This window comes from Bactrocera neohumeralis, chromosome 2 (genome assembly GCF_024586455.1).
Source record: "Bactrocera neohumeralis isolate Rockhampton chromosome 2, APGP_CSIRO_Bneo_wtdbg2-racon-allhic-juicebox.fasta_v2, whole genome shotgun sequence".
NCBI classification, from domain to species: domain Eukaryota; kingdom Metazoa; phylum Arthropoda; class Insecta; order Diptera; family Tephritidae; genus Bactrocera; species Bactrocera neohumeralis.
In genome coordinates, this window is record NC_065919.1 from 91216136 (window position 1) to 91230821 (window position 14686).

Sequence of the window (14686 nt, forward strand, 5' to 3'; positions counted from 1 at the left end):
ATGGATTTATTGAGAGAACACTTTGGTAAGCAGATAATTTCACGTTTTGGGTCGGTCGATTGGCCTCCACGATTGTGTAATATAACACCGTTAGAATTTTTGCTGTGGAGAAATGTTAACAATCCCGCTTCGATTCAGATCTTGGAGCCAGTTACCAGTCAAAATGCTCGAACGAGTCATCGAAAATTGATAATCTTCAAAACAAAAATGACAAAAAATATTCTTTCGAATGACTAATTTCAGGACGAACATCCGACAGGATGCAATGTTCCGTTGCACCCGAATTTAGCTCTTCCTTACTTGTTGAAATTAATTTCAAGCCATGTTGCAAATTTGAGAATACTATATAACGACAATATATAGTACATATGCCTCTGACATAACGACCCTTGAGCTTAAAGAGAGGTTAATGAATGTTTATATTTGCTGTGGCTCTGTATGAAGTAACTAGTTAGGTCTCATTATGTGAGTCATTTCGGAACAGTGATAAGTGGGCATTAAGAGAAGTCTATACAAAAAAAAATATTCTAATGAGCCGAGTAGTTTATGAGATATAACATTACGAATGTAGCATCATCTTGTCTAAATTGCTCCTCTCTCGGTATCATTCAGATTACAGTATAAGTAAATTCCATAAGATGCAACATATGGTTTTCGAAAGCCCTCCATGCCAAAGGCAAACATCTGAATGCAACTTCACCTTCCTGATTTAATCGAATACATACTATAAATTTTACAAATTGTAATATAAAGATACTAATACGACCCATATTCTTCGCACCCCCTAGCGGAGGGTTGCCAGAAAATATCAGAAGTTCCCAAATCATCATAAATTGCTAAATTTCTCGCACGAGTTGGCTTTCCAGGCGATAACGACTGTGAATAAGTCGAAATGGAAGCGCAAACCCCACCGCAAGTTGATCGAGCATTCCCGTCGTGATGGTCGCGATGCACAAGCAATCCGTCAAAATCAACTTAGCTGTAGTGCATACTTAGCATTTAGTTGAATCAAGTTAAATGTGGGCTTGACAAGCGGTTATCCGGTGTGCTGGGGAAGGACGTGTGAGCAAGTTGAGTTGGTTGTTGCAACACCACCCCACACATAGACACGCTCTGCGGCCGTAGGACGTTGCCGTGAATGGCAAATGGCGCTAGTGATCCTTGTGTGTGCCGTTCCCGGCGTAAGCAAGTGGATACGTGTCACGGACGTGTTAAATTACTTTGATGGTAAACGTTAAATTGCTCCAAATTGATAAGGACGTGAAGAAATTTTGAGCACGGATGTGCGAATCGGGATTCAAGCATCGCCCGAGTGGACTTAATTTACTTAAAACTATTTAAGTTTTGACGCACTTCAAAGGTACATATACTCATTTGGAGAAGTGAAAATAATTTATTTCTCTTGTAAAGGTATTTATATATTAAATATGTGCTATGAATTCTTATATGCTACAAAGATTTTTTTCATTTACAAATATTAGTCCGCAAAAAGCGCTTAGTAAAAATTCCAGTATCGTGCAGTTATTTTGTACAAAATAAAATGCCGTTGAAATATTGCCCTAAATATAAGTAGTCTTCAATAGTTACTCAAATAAAAGCGAAACGAAAAGTAACGTCAAGAAGTAGAGAATGTAGCCAACTTGGGGAAAGTTTCTTAGACAGAAACGCTTGACAATGGCAACAAAAACTTTCAGTAGATGCAATGGAGTGTAAGATGGAAAAGAGGGTATTCAAGTAAAAAGTTGTTTCTTTTGTTTGTGTTCAACATCTGCAAGTAATTGCGGGTGGTTCCAGCTTTCTAATTGGCTATTCCAGACGCCTAACAGTTTGCTGTTCATTTAAATGTCACAAAAAATATTGAATATCATTAGCCAGTCCAGCCCTGTAGGAAAATCCGTGATGCAATTTTTAAAGAAGGATACTGCAAATACGCAGCTATTATGTTTGAAAAGCTTTGGCAGACATCCAAGCGTATATCTAGCAGGAGAAAGGCAGTCTTAAAACTTATAAGCGGCTCGAACCAAGCCTTACAATTTGTAGGTTTTTGTCCATGCTAGTTTCCTTTCATTTTATTGACAGCAGAAGTCGCTCAAGGGTTTCCACTGTATTTCCAATAAGATTCCATTTAATCTGAATCAAAATTTATACCTTCATGCTAAGCATACATTTTAGAGCTTTGCTATTCTATATTTCAACCTCATTTAAAGACATATAAGTATCCATGTTCGAAATAACTGATAAAATTTTTGTTGATCAAGTGGCATATCCGAAACTATAAGTGAATAGGGCTTCAATTGCCTCTGCCGCCTCTGAAACCGAATTGGTGAAACTTCTTTAAGCATTATTCTACTTTGACTCATTGCTTTCAAAAGCAATTCACTTATGCTGCGTTGTTTAAATGCGAGTGAGCTAAGAGATGCTAAGGGGAAGAAGAAGGTGAAGCGAAAATTTTCGCCAGCGCCGGTAATTGCACTTTAGACTCAGTCGGTATTTGTGGCATTGATGCCGCCATTTGTCTTTCGAAGTCGTAAACTGGGTGAAAGTGACGTCCATTCGAATGGTTAGCGCAAGAGAGCACGGGGAGAGAAGGTCACAATCGCTCTGCTACAATTTTAGCGCCAGTTAAATCACTGCATTCAATGGAAATTAATTCGTGCATTTTTAGCACAAAACTTGCACGAAAGCGCATTGCAACACTGGTTCGCACACGCAAGCATGTCCGCTAACACTAAACACATGCTCTCGCATTAATTTGCTTTGCTCAAGAGAAAGTTTTCGCCATACTGCAGTGCACTTTCACAACCGTGTTTTTGCAAGTTATTCAAAAAGTTTACAAAACCATTTTCGGGGAGCTCTTATCAAACATGTCCAAGTGGTTCAAATGGTTAAATGATGCTTCGTACTGATTTGAAGAATTTTTGTTGGAGCAATTAATGTTTGGAGCATATGTTAATCGACAGTTTTATTTGTCTTAAAAAAAATAAAATGTTTTGTGGGAAGTTCTTGGTAGTAAAAATAGAATTTCGGTTAATAGTATCGCCAAACATAAGCTTCCATTCGCTATTTTTTAATCGAACGACTATTAAAAGAAAATTTTCCGTCTTCGTGGACAGAATTGCATTAAATTTTAGTTTCCAAAAATTGTGAACAAACTCAATAGGAAAGTGAATGCAGAAGTTATTCATCGTGATCCCATATCGATATAAATTATGGCTCACCCTGTCCAAACTGATCCTGTGGAATTAACATGCTGATGCTAAAACTCCTGGGCTCGGGAGTAAGCTTTATCATCGAGATCCCCGACATGTCGCTCACCACTCTTCAAATACTCGATGTGTGGAAAATCGAAAGAGTGATCCTATCGTCCGATATCTCTCCTCCTCCCACTAGTGAAGACACTTGAGACCTTGCTACTCCCGACCTTCACACACCACCTGAGTCTAGCAATCCACCATGGCATCGGAAAATTGGCGTTGATCTTGCCAAAAGCATATCCCTCAAGAACTGTCCTCTCCCCGTTGCTATTTAATTTCTACATCTCGAAACACCCTCAACCACCAGAGGGAATTTTTATTAATATTGCACGATAATAACGTTGGGCAATGGAATCGCTGGCGATGGTCTCCGACCTTTCTCACTTTCTCGCTGCACGGAATCAAGACTCCTTCCAACTAAATTCACAGCGACCATATTCACTACCTGGACGAATGAGTACAGGCATGACCTTAATATTGCAGACGATGCCGTGAATTTTCGACTGCCAATAACCCTAAGATTTTAGGTGTAACATTCGACAGCCAGTGCTCTTTCATTCCTCACATGACCGCTGTTATTGCCAAAGTATGGAGCGGCAACAAAATCCTAAAGTCCTTAACTACGCCGCACATATATAGTCATCTGGATGCAGTGAAAGCTAGGGACATCTGCACAGTGCAACCCTTGTGCTCCCAGTTAAGGAGCATAATGAAATCCTCTCCAAGCAGTTTCTGCTGGGGTGCTTTCGCAGAAATCATGCCTGCAGTATAACCGCCTTCTAGGAGCATCAAGAGGTCCTTTCTCAACTACGTCGACGACATAAAACAATCCGCCGACCAGACTTCGGACACAACAAACCTCAAACATCCACTGATCGCCATTCACAGTAGAGCCATTAACACCTTCACCGACACCTCTCAGTGAATGGCGTACTTGGAGTCAAACCACCACCCGTTGCAAACAAAGACCTCGAGTTGCCGCGAGAATCCCTACAATCCGGCCACGTCGAAACAGCACGTTGCCTGGGCCTACCGTTGGATGACCTCGATGACAGCTTATCTATTCCTTACCATTCTAACGGCGACAACAGCAACAACTGACGCACCCTGTATATGTTATAATTTTCGCCTCAAAATTTTACTTACAACAGGACTGGAGCCCATTTTCACATTCTTTGCCATATCCATCATGTCCAGGGCCAATCGGGCGATGCATTTGGCATGGTCCTCACAGTGATCGGGTAAGCCCGACACAGCCATATACTTGTCGCCAACAGTCTCCACCTGTAATAAATTACATAAGTTAATGTGAGGAAGTTTGTAAAAGCAATAAAACTACAATTTTTACAATGTAAATTTATATATGTATTTCAAATGACCTAACACAGTGTAAGTGCACGCAGTCATTTCAATGCAACAAGAAGTTGCACGAAGATTCGGAGAGTAAAGACTACGCGCAAACATATATGTACGTATTACAAACACACATACGTGGATCATGGAAAACATAAAGTCGAGTGCATACAAAAGCGCAATTATTTTATGGCTGCCGTTAATGGCTGTGTGGCAACCGCAAGTGGTGGTCGTGTAAGTCGTGGGAGCCATGGATGCCGGCAGGTCGACTCACGCGCCCCCATACATACACTCCACGGACTCTGTTACGAAGCGAACAGCAATGAGCGGCATTCATAAAGCCGTCGTACACTTGCAACAATATAACGGTGCTTGTATGTGAAGTTAGCCTTTTATGGGTGTATGCACTTTTATTTAGATTTTGCTTTTTCACTCGAATACACGACCCTGACAAATGACCCAGATTTTTGTTGGCAAAAAGTTTAATTTGGCGTCGATTCGCATAATTTCCTTCGCAGCGCTAAGTGAGTACAACAACCAGTCAGCCGGTGAGGGAGTGACGAATCAGCTAGTCGGTCAAGTGGGTGCTGTAGCGGAGGAAAGAAGTTGAAAATTGCTGGAAAAGCGAAAAAGAATGAAATGCTGCATGCGGAAGGAGCGGTGTTGTATCAGCAATATGCAAGTGCGTGTTTGCGAACGCAAGGAAGAGTGTGCATGGATGAACCGAAGCGAAAGATGGAGCTTAATAAGTCCCACATCGATAAATAACTCCTTTTATGTGCTTCTGTAGCTGAGGGATTTTAACTTCCTTTCCATTTTGCAATAAATTTAATTTAATTTTTAATTAAAATTGTGAAAAAAATCGAGTATTTAAATGGGGCTTTCATTTGGAGAACGGTATGAATGTGCAAAACTTTTGACCTTAAGCGAAGTCCGTATCGGTTATTGTACACAGGGGTCCAAGGCCGCTCTAAATACCTGAACTATCGAAAAAAGTATTCAAAAAACAAACTTATGTAAATATCTCAAGACCTCTCTAATGTACATATTTTATCTGTTGTTTGAGACTTTGCTTTTTTGCTAGGTCTTCATTTTTCGCGCACAGTACATATTGCTATGCTTAAAAAAGACATCTGCTCAGCAGGTGGAGCCCTGAGACAGCTCGTACATGCCAAACGACCCTCAGAAGGTGAAATTTAATAGCAGTCATGTATGTATGTATATATAGTATATATGTTGAAGAAGTGCAGCTATGAGTTGGTGTAAGTGTTGATGAAGCTTCTGCAGCTGAGGCCGTTTTGGCAGTAACTCGATGTGCTGCACTTTCGGGGAAATTGAGTGCTCTCTCAGGCGGTAACTTCACGCCAGCGCCAAGTTAACGTGCCAAAACATTTGTATGCTCCATGCATATACACACGACCTATGTACATGTGCTGTGTTTTTATTCACAACATTATGTTTTTACTTGGTTAAATATTGCTAATTCACTCAAGCATTTTGTTTCGGTGCGCTATTTACTCAGAAGCTGGAGCTATGCGGGCACAATGTAAGACGAGCACGTGTGTCAGCTTCACGTGGCTCTAGCAAAATTTCGGTGCAGACTCGCTCAATGAGTTAGTGAGTAAGTTATCAGCTTTCAAGCGATTAAAGCTTATATGTACATACTATGTGTGATAGATTAATGAACACCCATATGTAGGTAGATGGGATGCCAGTATTTGTGGATCTCCAACATATTTAGGTCAATAAAGGGTGGGTGTTTTTAATTAAACATTTTGAAAACCATCTTTCATAGCTTTTAATCTATCACTGAGCGTTTTCAGCAAAGCAAATTAGTGAATGGTTCCCTTTAGAGAATTTAGTAGGTCGCTTCGATTGCACTCGGAACAAAATTTTACCTTATAAACGTTTGGATTTCGCTTCGAATCGGTTAGCGCATCAAAGACCGTGTACAATTCATTCAGCATTTTGACGATTTTCATGGCACCCTCAGCGTCGGTATTCTCAGCGCAGTATTTGCCAAAGCCCACGATGCCGGAGAACATCAGCGTCACCGAATCATAACTGCCACATAAAAAGCAACAGAATTGAAAATAAAAACGAAGACATAAATATAAATGCTTTATGTTCGACAATTAAGTGTACGTTAATTAATTACCGTTTAGGCAGCACGGGGCGTTGGTGCCGCAGCTCATTGGCCACTGATTTGGGTAGAACCGAGTAGAGGAGCCTGCAAAGAAATAATTTATGTGGACACTTCATTTTATTCAATTGAAAATCAACACTTCATTATTCGCTGCATTTTATATAGAAATTTTCAAATGCAACTCCGCTGTTGTGGTTGCAATTTGCTCTCGTCGCCCTCACTCACCTGTCCGTTTTCTGCTTTTCGCTTTCCAAATCTCTGTAGGTTTGTTGCAGCTTATCGGTAAGCAGCTCCAGATTCTTTGTCAATTTATACTCAGCCTCGAATTTTTCAGAGAGCAGCACCAAATCTCTGGTGGCGTCGTGTAGCGGGACGTCGGAAATGTAGAGACCCTTCCTGCAAGAGAAATCGCGGAGAAAATACCAAAGTAAAATGAATGTTGGTTCGCTCTTGTTTTTGATGTTCGTTTTCATTATTTGTGAAGTGTTTTGTAAATATTTTAAAGGCTTCCTTGCACCGAACCGTTAAGGTGCAGGCGAGAAGTCGTCTCAGTTAAAAAAAGAATTAAAAAATATGCCAACAGAAAGCACATTTTCCCTTTCGCTCATAAAACGGCACTTAAAAATGGTTCAAAGTGCCGGTCAAATATTGAGTATTTTGTTGAGATGAAGGACTGGTGGTGGAAGCGCACCGTTACTCATGCTTTTGGCATAACGATTCGCTTAGCCACATAATGCCTGCGGCCTACAAGACAGCGCTTCTGAGCTAGCTGCAGCCGGAGCTGTGCGATTTTGTTCATCAACAACCTAAGCTTTCTTGTTCGCTCGTTATTTGAGTCGTAAATTTCGCATTTAATTTTGTTTCTATTTTTAAGTACTTCCCCCTACGGTTTAAGTAAAAACCATTTCCAGCAAATTGTGCTAACATCTGCTGGCGTTATTAGCCAAGTATTTATTGCCGGCCCAATAAACGGTACTTCCACTTAAAGGTATTGGTGATGAACGCTTTTATGACACAGACTGAATATAATCCGACATTATTTTTGGAGGTGTGCCGTAAAACGTGAGAGCGTTAACTTTCCACATATTATGCACAGCATTAATAATGGGTAAAAGGAAATGTTCTCAAATTGTTTTGCGAAATGAAACAGTTTCAGCTCTGTCGAAAGTTGCAATGCCTGAGAGGGCGTTGCTACAAAATTCGAATTGTCATAAACTCTTTCCCGAAAGTATTTACGATAACTGATGCAGATTCAAAAAGCGGACATACTTGTAAAAATAACAAGCGCTCGATAGCAAAAATGTAAGAAAAAGCGGCTCAACAGTGTTGCCACAAAGAGAAATCAGCACAAAATACCTTCACCAATAGCCAACGACTTGTGGAAGCCAAAGAGTCGGTTGGGAAGTGGCCAAGTGCCAATTGCCTGGTAAAATATAATGTGCTATAAACTCCATATATAGCTATATTTTTGTTGTTGCTTATTTTTACATATGTATGTTTTTTTGCTATTGTTTTTCACAAGCATAATGTTATTGGTGTACCGGTTTTTACTGCCAGAGCTTCCGTTGCTGCTGTGTCGTCGCTTATTCTCTTAAGTTGCGTTCTGCTGCCGACAGCAACAAGCCAAATTTGATTCTGTAAAACACAGAATCTGACAAAGTAAGCCATTAAAGGCATTTAAAGCGGTCTTTATGCGCTATGTTTGTGTTTTTTACTGCGTATGACGATCCACTGCTTCGGAGATGTGTACGAGTACGTGAACATAGCATGTGGTCCATGCAAACAAGGCATGCCTTTAGGCGCTTTATGGCACTTTGTGGTGTGTGCAGTCGGGTAGGGAGTAACCTATGGGATACACACGTTTATATACATATACATACATATATGCCTTAGTGTTTTACTAGACATGTTGGGCTTGGCTCAGATTTGTTTATGCATGTGAAGGCGTGTGAAATTTGACATGAATCTGAAGGAGCTTTGTGAATTATTTTTCTAGTGGGCTGTGTGCAAGCGCTGTATTGACAGATAAAAATTCTGACAAGTACCCCTTAAATCCGCTCTAAAAAAATTTATTTTACAGAAAGTTTTCCATAGTGATCTCCGATAATTCTTGCAATTTATTTGCAGACATACTCTTATTCCTCAAACCGTTAATAACTTATAACGAAAATCAACAACCGTAAATAATTTTGCAAAGCTTGTTTACCTCCGGTCTTGGGAATTATTGTCTCAATAACATTTCTTCATCCATAAAAATGTTTCGTAAAGGTTCATTATCTTATATCGGGTGATTTTTTAAGAGCTTGATAACTTTTTTTTTTTCATAAAAAAAACGCATAAAATTTGCAAAATCTCATCGGTTCTTTATTTGAAACGTTAGATTGGTTCATGACATTTACTTTTTGAAGATAATTTCATTTAAATGTTGACCGCGGCTGCGTCTTAGGTGGTCCATTCGGAAAGTCAATTTTGGGCAACTTTTCGAGCATTTCGGCCGGAATAGCCCGAATTTCTTCGGAAAGGTTGTCTTCCAAAGCTGGAATAGTTGCTGGCTTATTTCTGTAGACTTTAGACTTGACGTAGCCCCACAAAAAATAGTCTAAAGGCGTTAAATCGCATGATCTTGGTGGCCAACTTACGGGTCCATTTCTTGAGATGAATTGTTCTCCGAAGTTTTCCCTCAAAATGGCCATAGAATCGCGAGCTGTGTGGCATGTAGCGCCATCTTGTTGAAACCACATGTCAACCAAGTTCAGTTCTTCCATTTTTGGCAACAAAAAGTTTGTTAGCATCGAACGATAGCGATCGCCATTCACCGTAACGTTGCGTCCAACAGCATCTTTGAAAAAATACGGTCCAATGATTCCACCAGCGTACAAACCACACCAAACAGTGCATTTTTCGGGATGCATGGGCAGTTCTTGAACGGCTTCTGGTTGCTTTTCACCCCAAATGCGGCAATTTTGCTTATTTACGTAGCTACGTCAAGTCTAAAGTCTACAGAAATAAGCCAGCAACTATTCCAGCTTTGGAAGACAACATTTCCGAAGAAATTCGGGCTATTCCGGCCGAAATGCTCGAAAAAGTTGCCCAAAATTGGACTTTCCGAATGGACCACCTAAGACGCAGCCGCGGTCAACATTTAAATGAAATTATCTTCAAAAAGTAAATGTCATGAACCAATCTAACGTTTCAAATAAAAAACCGATGAGATTTTGCAAATTTTATGCGTTTTTTTTTTTTTTAAAAGTTATCAAGCTCTTAAAAAATCACCCGATATTATATATATTAGACTCACTTAGTCCTATTAGTATATTTTGCTTCATATTCAAGATAATCGTATTAAAAGCAACCTAGTCAACTCAAGTTTAATATATTTCATATAAAGTCAACCAAAGAGGCTAAATTTAATTTATTTTAAAAATCCGCCAATGAAACGGTTATCATTACAATGGGGATAAGGGGCGTACTCTACGGTCTAGACCAATTTCATTCTTATTCAGCGCTAAATCACGTTATGTTTATGAAAGCTTGAAATACAAGTATTTTATATTTACCGGCATAAATGGCATGAACTTGCGGCATTACTCAAGTATTTTGGGGAACAAGTGTCATATATATATACATAACCCTACCTAACTGCGATTTGGTTAAAGAGAATCTTACTTTCGTATGTTGCCTTATATATTTTGGGATTCTAAAACAAAAACATATTTTAGTCATCGAAAATCTCTTTATTGTTTTTGCAATATTCTTCATTAAGATCTGCACGCTTTTGCGTTTGAACCAATTGTCGAAAGCTTTTCCCACTCTGATTGAGAAACTACAAAAAATGCCTATTGAACGCATCAACCGCCACTTTAGATGTTAAAAAGCGCTGACCTTTTATTTTTTAGGAACGGGAATAAAAAGAAATCATTTGGTGCCAAATCAGGACTACAGAAGGATGACTCATAAAATCGATCTTTTGAGTGACAAAATTGCCATATCAGTTTGCGCCCAGCCTCAATAGTTTTTGGAACAACAGCTGATTTTGAGACACCCTCCGGAATTCATCTTAGAATGATTGAATTCACCATAACATTGATTAACTCTGGTCCTAGATTCATCATCAAAAACTGAATGCATCTAGTATTTTCGATGAATTAATTCACGTTGTATTAGAAGAAAGTTTTAAAAAATAATCAATTTCATTTAATTTTTTGGTGGAGAAGAATATTTTAAGTTACTGTAAACAGCACAAATAGCGCTAGTATGTAAAAACGTACTGAGTATGCAAACCATTCAAAATGTCAAATTTGCGATAAAATTATGAGTTTTCAGAATGCAACACTAGTGTTGTCAAATCCCGAAATACTCGTATAAAAGGCAAACTACGTATTGAAATTTCTAAGTAGCGTTTAACTTCGGGATTTAAATTCAATCAATTGGTAGAAAAAATTTCATTATCTTCTCATTTCTTTTGATTATATTCCTTTACAGCTATGCAAAGTAAGGGCACAATAGACCCTAGGTCGCCGCGCAATCCTCATTTAATTTTCTATCTATTATGCAAAGTTCTCGTTCATATTTTTACTAGAGATGAGTACAGAAAAGAGAGACAGTTTTATTTCCAATACACCCCAACTACATATAAAATACTTACTTTGTCAAATCATCCAAATTCATGACGCTGGGATAGCACTGAAACAGTATTCGATCGGACTCTGGTATGTACATCATTTGACCCTGTTAAAAAAACACCAAATTTACATGTTTCATTCAAATTATTTATAAAAAACAGCAAATTTATATGTTTCATTCAAATTATTTATAAAAAATTTTATATCCGCTAGAAAAAGAAACATATTTGAGGAAATCTCCACTTTATAAAGTATATGTTTGGACATATTAAACTTCCAGTACTATATGTAGTACCAGATCAATTACACTTTGAAACTTGAAACAGTTTCTGGAAGAAGGAATTGGCCAATGAAAGACAAGCCGCAAGTCTATAAAGTCTTGAAATACACTCTCCAATTCATGTCTCACGCTATCCAGAACTCACCTTTAACCTTAGGTACCGCTCATGCTTGCCCATCGCCCCTTGACGCGTCTGCAGTACGTAAATCGTGTTGATGTGCGACAAAATGTTTTCGAAGCTTAGCTGTAAATGCGGACGTATGGCCTCGAGTACCTCCAATATGGAACAGTTTTCCACCGCAACTCTATGAAAGCATTCGACAGTTGAAAATTTTTGAAATAAAATAGAATATGAAAAGAGAAATAAACTGTGTATATGTGGTTGTGTGCGTGTCTTTTGTGATGAACTTCGTAGTTTGTTTCATCGTATGCTATATTTTGCACATTGTTGTTGTCTGTGTTGCTGTTTGTGTCAACGTTTGAATTTACCTTGGAATGACGCGCGAAACGGATTTGCCGGCCTGCACAATTTTCATTTGCCGATCGAACATCAAGTGGAATGGGAACACCTTGCAGAATGTGGCGGGCGAGATAAGCGGCGCTGCGTTCCATGGTTGAGTGGACATGAATAAAGGTGAAAAAATAATATTTGTCTGCGTTATTATTTGCTATTGGAAATGCAGCCAAATATTGTTTTAAATAAAAAGCTTTTGCAGCATGCCACATTCATACCGAGCGTATGTTTTATACATTGTGCTTTTGAACGAATGAAATTCGAAGGGAAATGATTGTGTGAAGTTGCGAAAATTCGAAATAATTTTTTTAAAACTAAAACAGTTGGTTGAGAAAATAGAATTTATTTTTGATTTTATGACAGCTTCAAAGGCCTTCCGGACCATGTAATTTATGAAATGATAAACGAATTCTGCTGGCTCCGATCAGAGGTACTGAATACATATATATGTAAAAATTCTATAAAATTTTGTGCCGGACAGAAATAAATTTTGACGGTACTTTAGTAGATATTTAAATATTGGAAAAAATTAAAATGAAGTAGTGCATCGTTATTTGTAAGCCTTCTAAAATTCAGTTTTAGGCTGCGAACTTGCATTCGTGTTCGCGATCCAAAATTGCCGATTAGATTGCTAAAAGGATAAGCTGTTATCTCAAAAATCGATAGCTGCCGAATATATATGTTTTTATCTAATTTAGCTCGTCCTGGAAGACCAAATAGAAGGAAGGAGCAGCTTTTGTTGCAATAAAGACAGCAATTGAAAGAATTTGAAAATCGAAATCAAAATTATTGTTACAATGCCAAAATCAAAGCACACATAATTCAACAGAACACACCAACAAACTTTGTTTTTACACTTATCACTTCAAAACACATACACACAAATTTGTGGAAAATAAAGTAGACATCTTTATACAAACCAAATGAAGAGCAAGCACAGGACAAGCACAGAATAAATTACCATCACCATTAGCATTGGCACACCACCCAGTACAGGTATGTAGCATCGCAAACATTTTTAGACACAAAATCAATATTGTATACATATGTATATATGTTTGCTGTATAAATTTGGAATATATAATTTTGCAGAATACTGAATTTCACATCGACTATTTTACATGGCAAACAGCAATTCATATTTATGCAAGAGCGCATCACAATGACGCTCCGATTGCAACCAATTTACAAACTGTATTAAGAGCCAATTCAGTGCTCACCTTCGCTTATAAAATACACTTCATCCGGCAGATCAATCTCTTTGCTAGTGCTTGTGCACTCTGAATCTTCCTCACCTTCACACAAAAAGTCTATCTCATCCGGCGGCTCCTTGGCCTCCTCCCGGCAAGTGGCTATCGCGCGCTCGTCCCCGCTCGCCGACGACGCCAGCGACGTGGTGGCCGTTGTGGTGGCGTTGCCGGCGCCCGCCGTGGCATTGCTGCTGCTGGTGCCGATTTCACGAATTAGAAACTGCACATGATCGTAGCGTTCGATGTCGTCGCTCTTGTTTTTGAGCAAACGCAAACATTTCTGCTCCTGTTTGTCGGGGTCGCTGTCGAAACTATCCGTCTGCTTGCCGCCGCTGCTCAACGACGAGGCCGAGTGCGATTTGGTGCGGCCAAAAGGACAACGAGCTGTGGAAAGCAGTGATAGGAAATTCGTGCGGAAGAGAAGCAAAATATGAAATAAGTATGTTGAGTATATGGTTGTTGTTGTTGAGTTGCTGATTGAAATTAATTGATTGCGGTATAGAAGATTTCACTCAAAATGGATTTAATACGTGCCGCCCCTGCAAAGCTTCTGCAGATTTGCATATTTGCCGTGACTGTGCTGTTGTGTGTGACTGTGTGATTTTGTGCCGTTTGTTGGCCTGATTCAATTAAGCAATAAATATGTGGAAATATGTCCCGAGCAAAGTGGAATTTTCTCACTTTTCTCGTTTGCATGCTTCTGCAGTCATTTGACTCGGGGCTATTAGATTACTCACATCCCCCCACGTACAGTATGTTGTTTTTGGTTTTGTCTGATGTCTCGAAATGATGTCTGTATGTGTGGCTTACCTTGCTTTTTATTGCTAACATCTGCGGCCGATAACACCACCACATCATCGTCGTCATCCGCATCGTTTTCGTTGTTATTGTTATTGCTGGCATTATTATTGGTGTTATTGTGATTGTTATTCTCTTCTGGTAGATTTTCAGTTGGTACTGTGCTACTTGATTGCTGCTGTTGTTGTTGTTGTTGTGTAAATACATCTGTGCGGTCTTCTTCATCGATGGGATCACCTTTCCGCTTGACGATCTCTATTTCCACCTCGACGCCATGCAGTTTGGATGCCACCGCCTGAAGCGATTTGCAGAAATTCTATTGAGATAACGCACACGAGCTCAGCATATTGCAAGCCCTAATGAATTATTGCGAGAACCATTAACATTTATTCCATACGAGTATATGGACCGTTACGGTGTAAGATTATCTCAAACTTTACTGTAATTTATGTACCTGGAGCGAGTTTGC

The 14686-nt window shown here is 39.2% G+C and overlaps 1 protein-coding gene across 9 annotated transcripts in view; it reads right to left on the bottom strand.

Annotated features, from left to right (window-relative positions):
* Window positions 1–14686, bottom strand: part of LOC126751348 (guanylate cyclase soluble subunit beta-1) — a 111911-nt gene that overhangs the window by 42209 nt on the left and 55016 nt on the right. For 8 of the 9 annotated variants that reach the window (XM_050461553.1, XM_050461547.1, XM_050461548.1 and 5 more), the window contains exons 7-15: window positions 14230–14512; window positions 13390–13803; window positions 12145–12256; window positions 11801–11960; window positions 11399–11481; window positions 6979–7149; window positions 6766–6837; window positions 6506–6671; window positions 4401–4538 (exon numbers count right to left, since the gene is read on the bottom strand). In XM_050461553.1, coding sequence (XP_050317510.1) covers window positions 4401–4538; window positions 6506–6671; window positions 6766–6837; window positions 6979–7149; window positions 11399–11481; window positions 11801–11960; window positions 12145–12256; window positions 13390–13803; window positions 14230–14512 — 1599 coding nt within the window. The remainder of the gene's footprint in view (window positions 1–4400; window positions 4539–6505; window positions 6672–6765; window positions 6838–6978; window positions 7150–11398; window positions 11482–11800; window positions 11961–12144; window positions 12257–13389; window positions 13804–14229; window positions 14513–14686) is intronic. The other variant, XM_050461554.1, reaches the window with a different exon arrangement.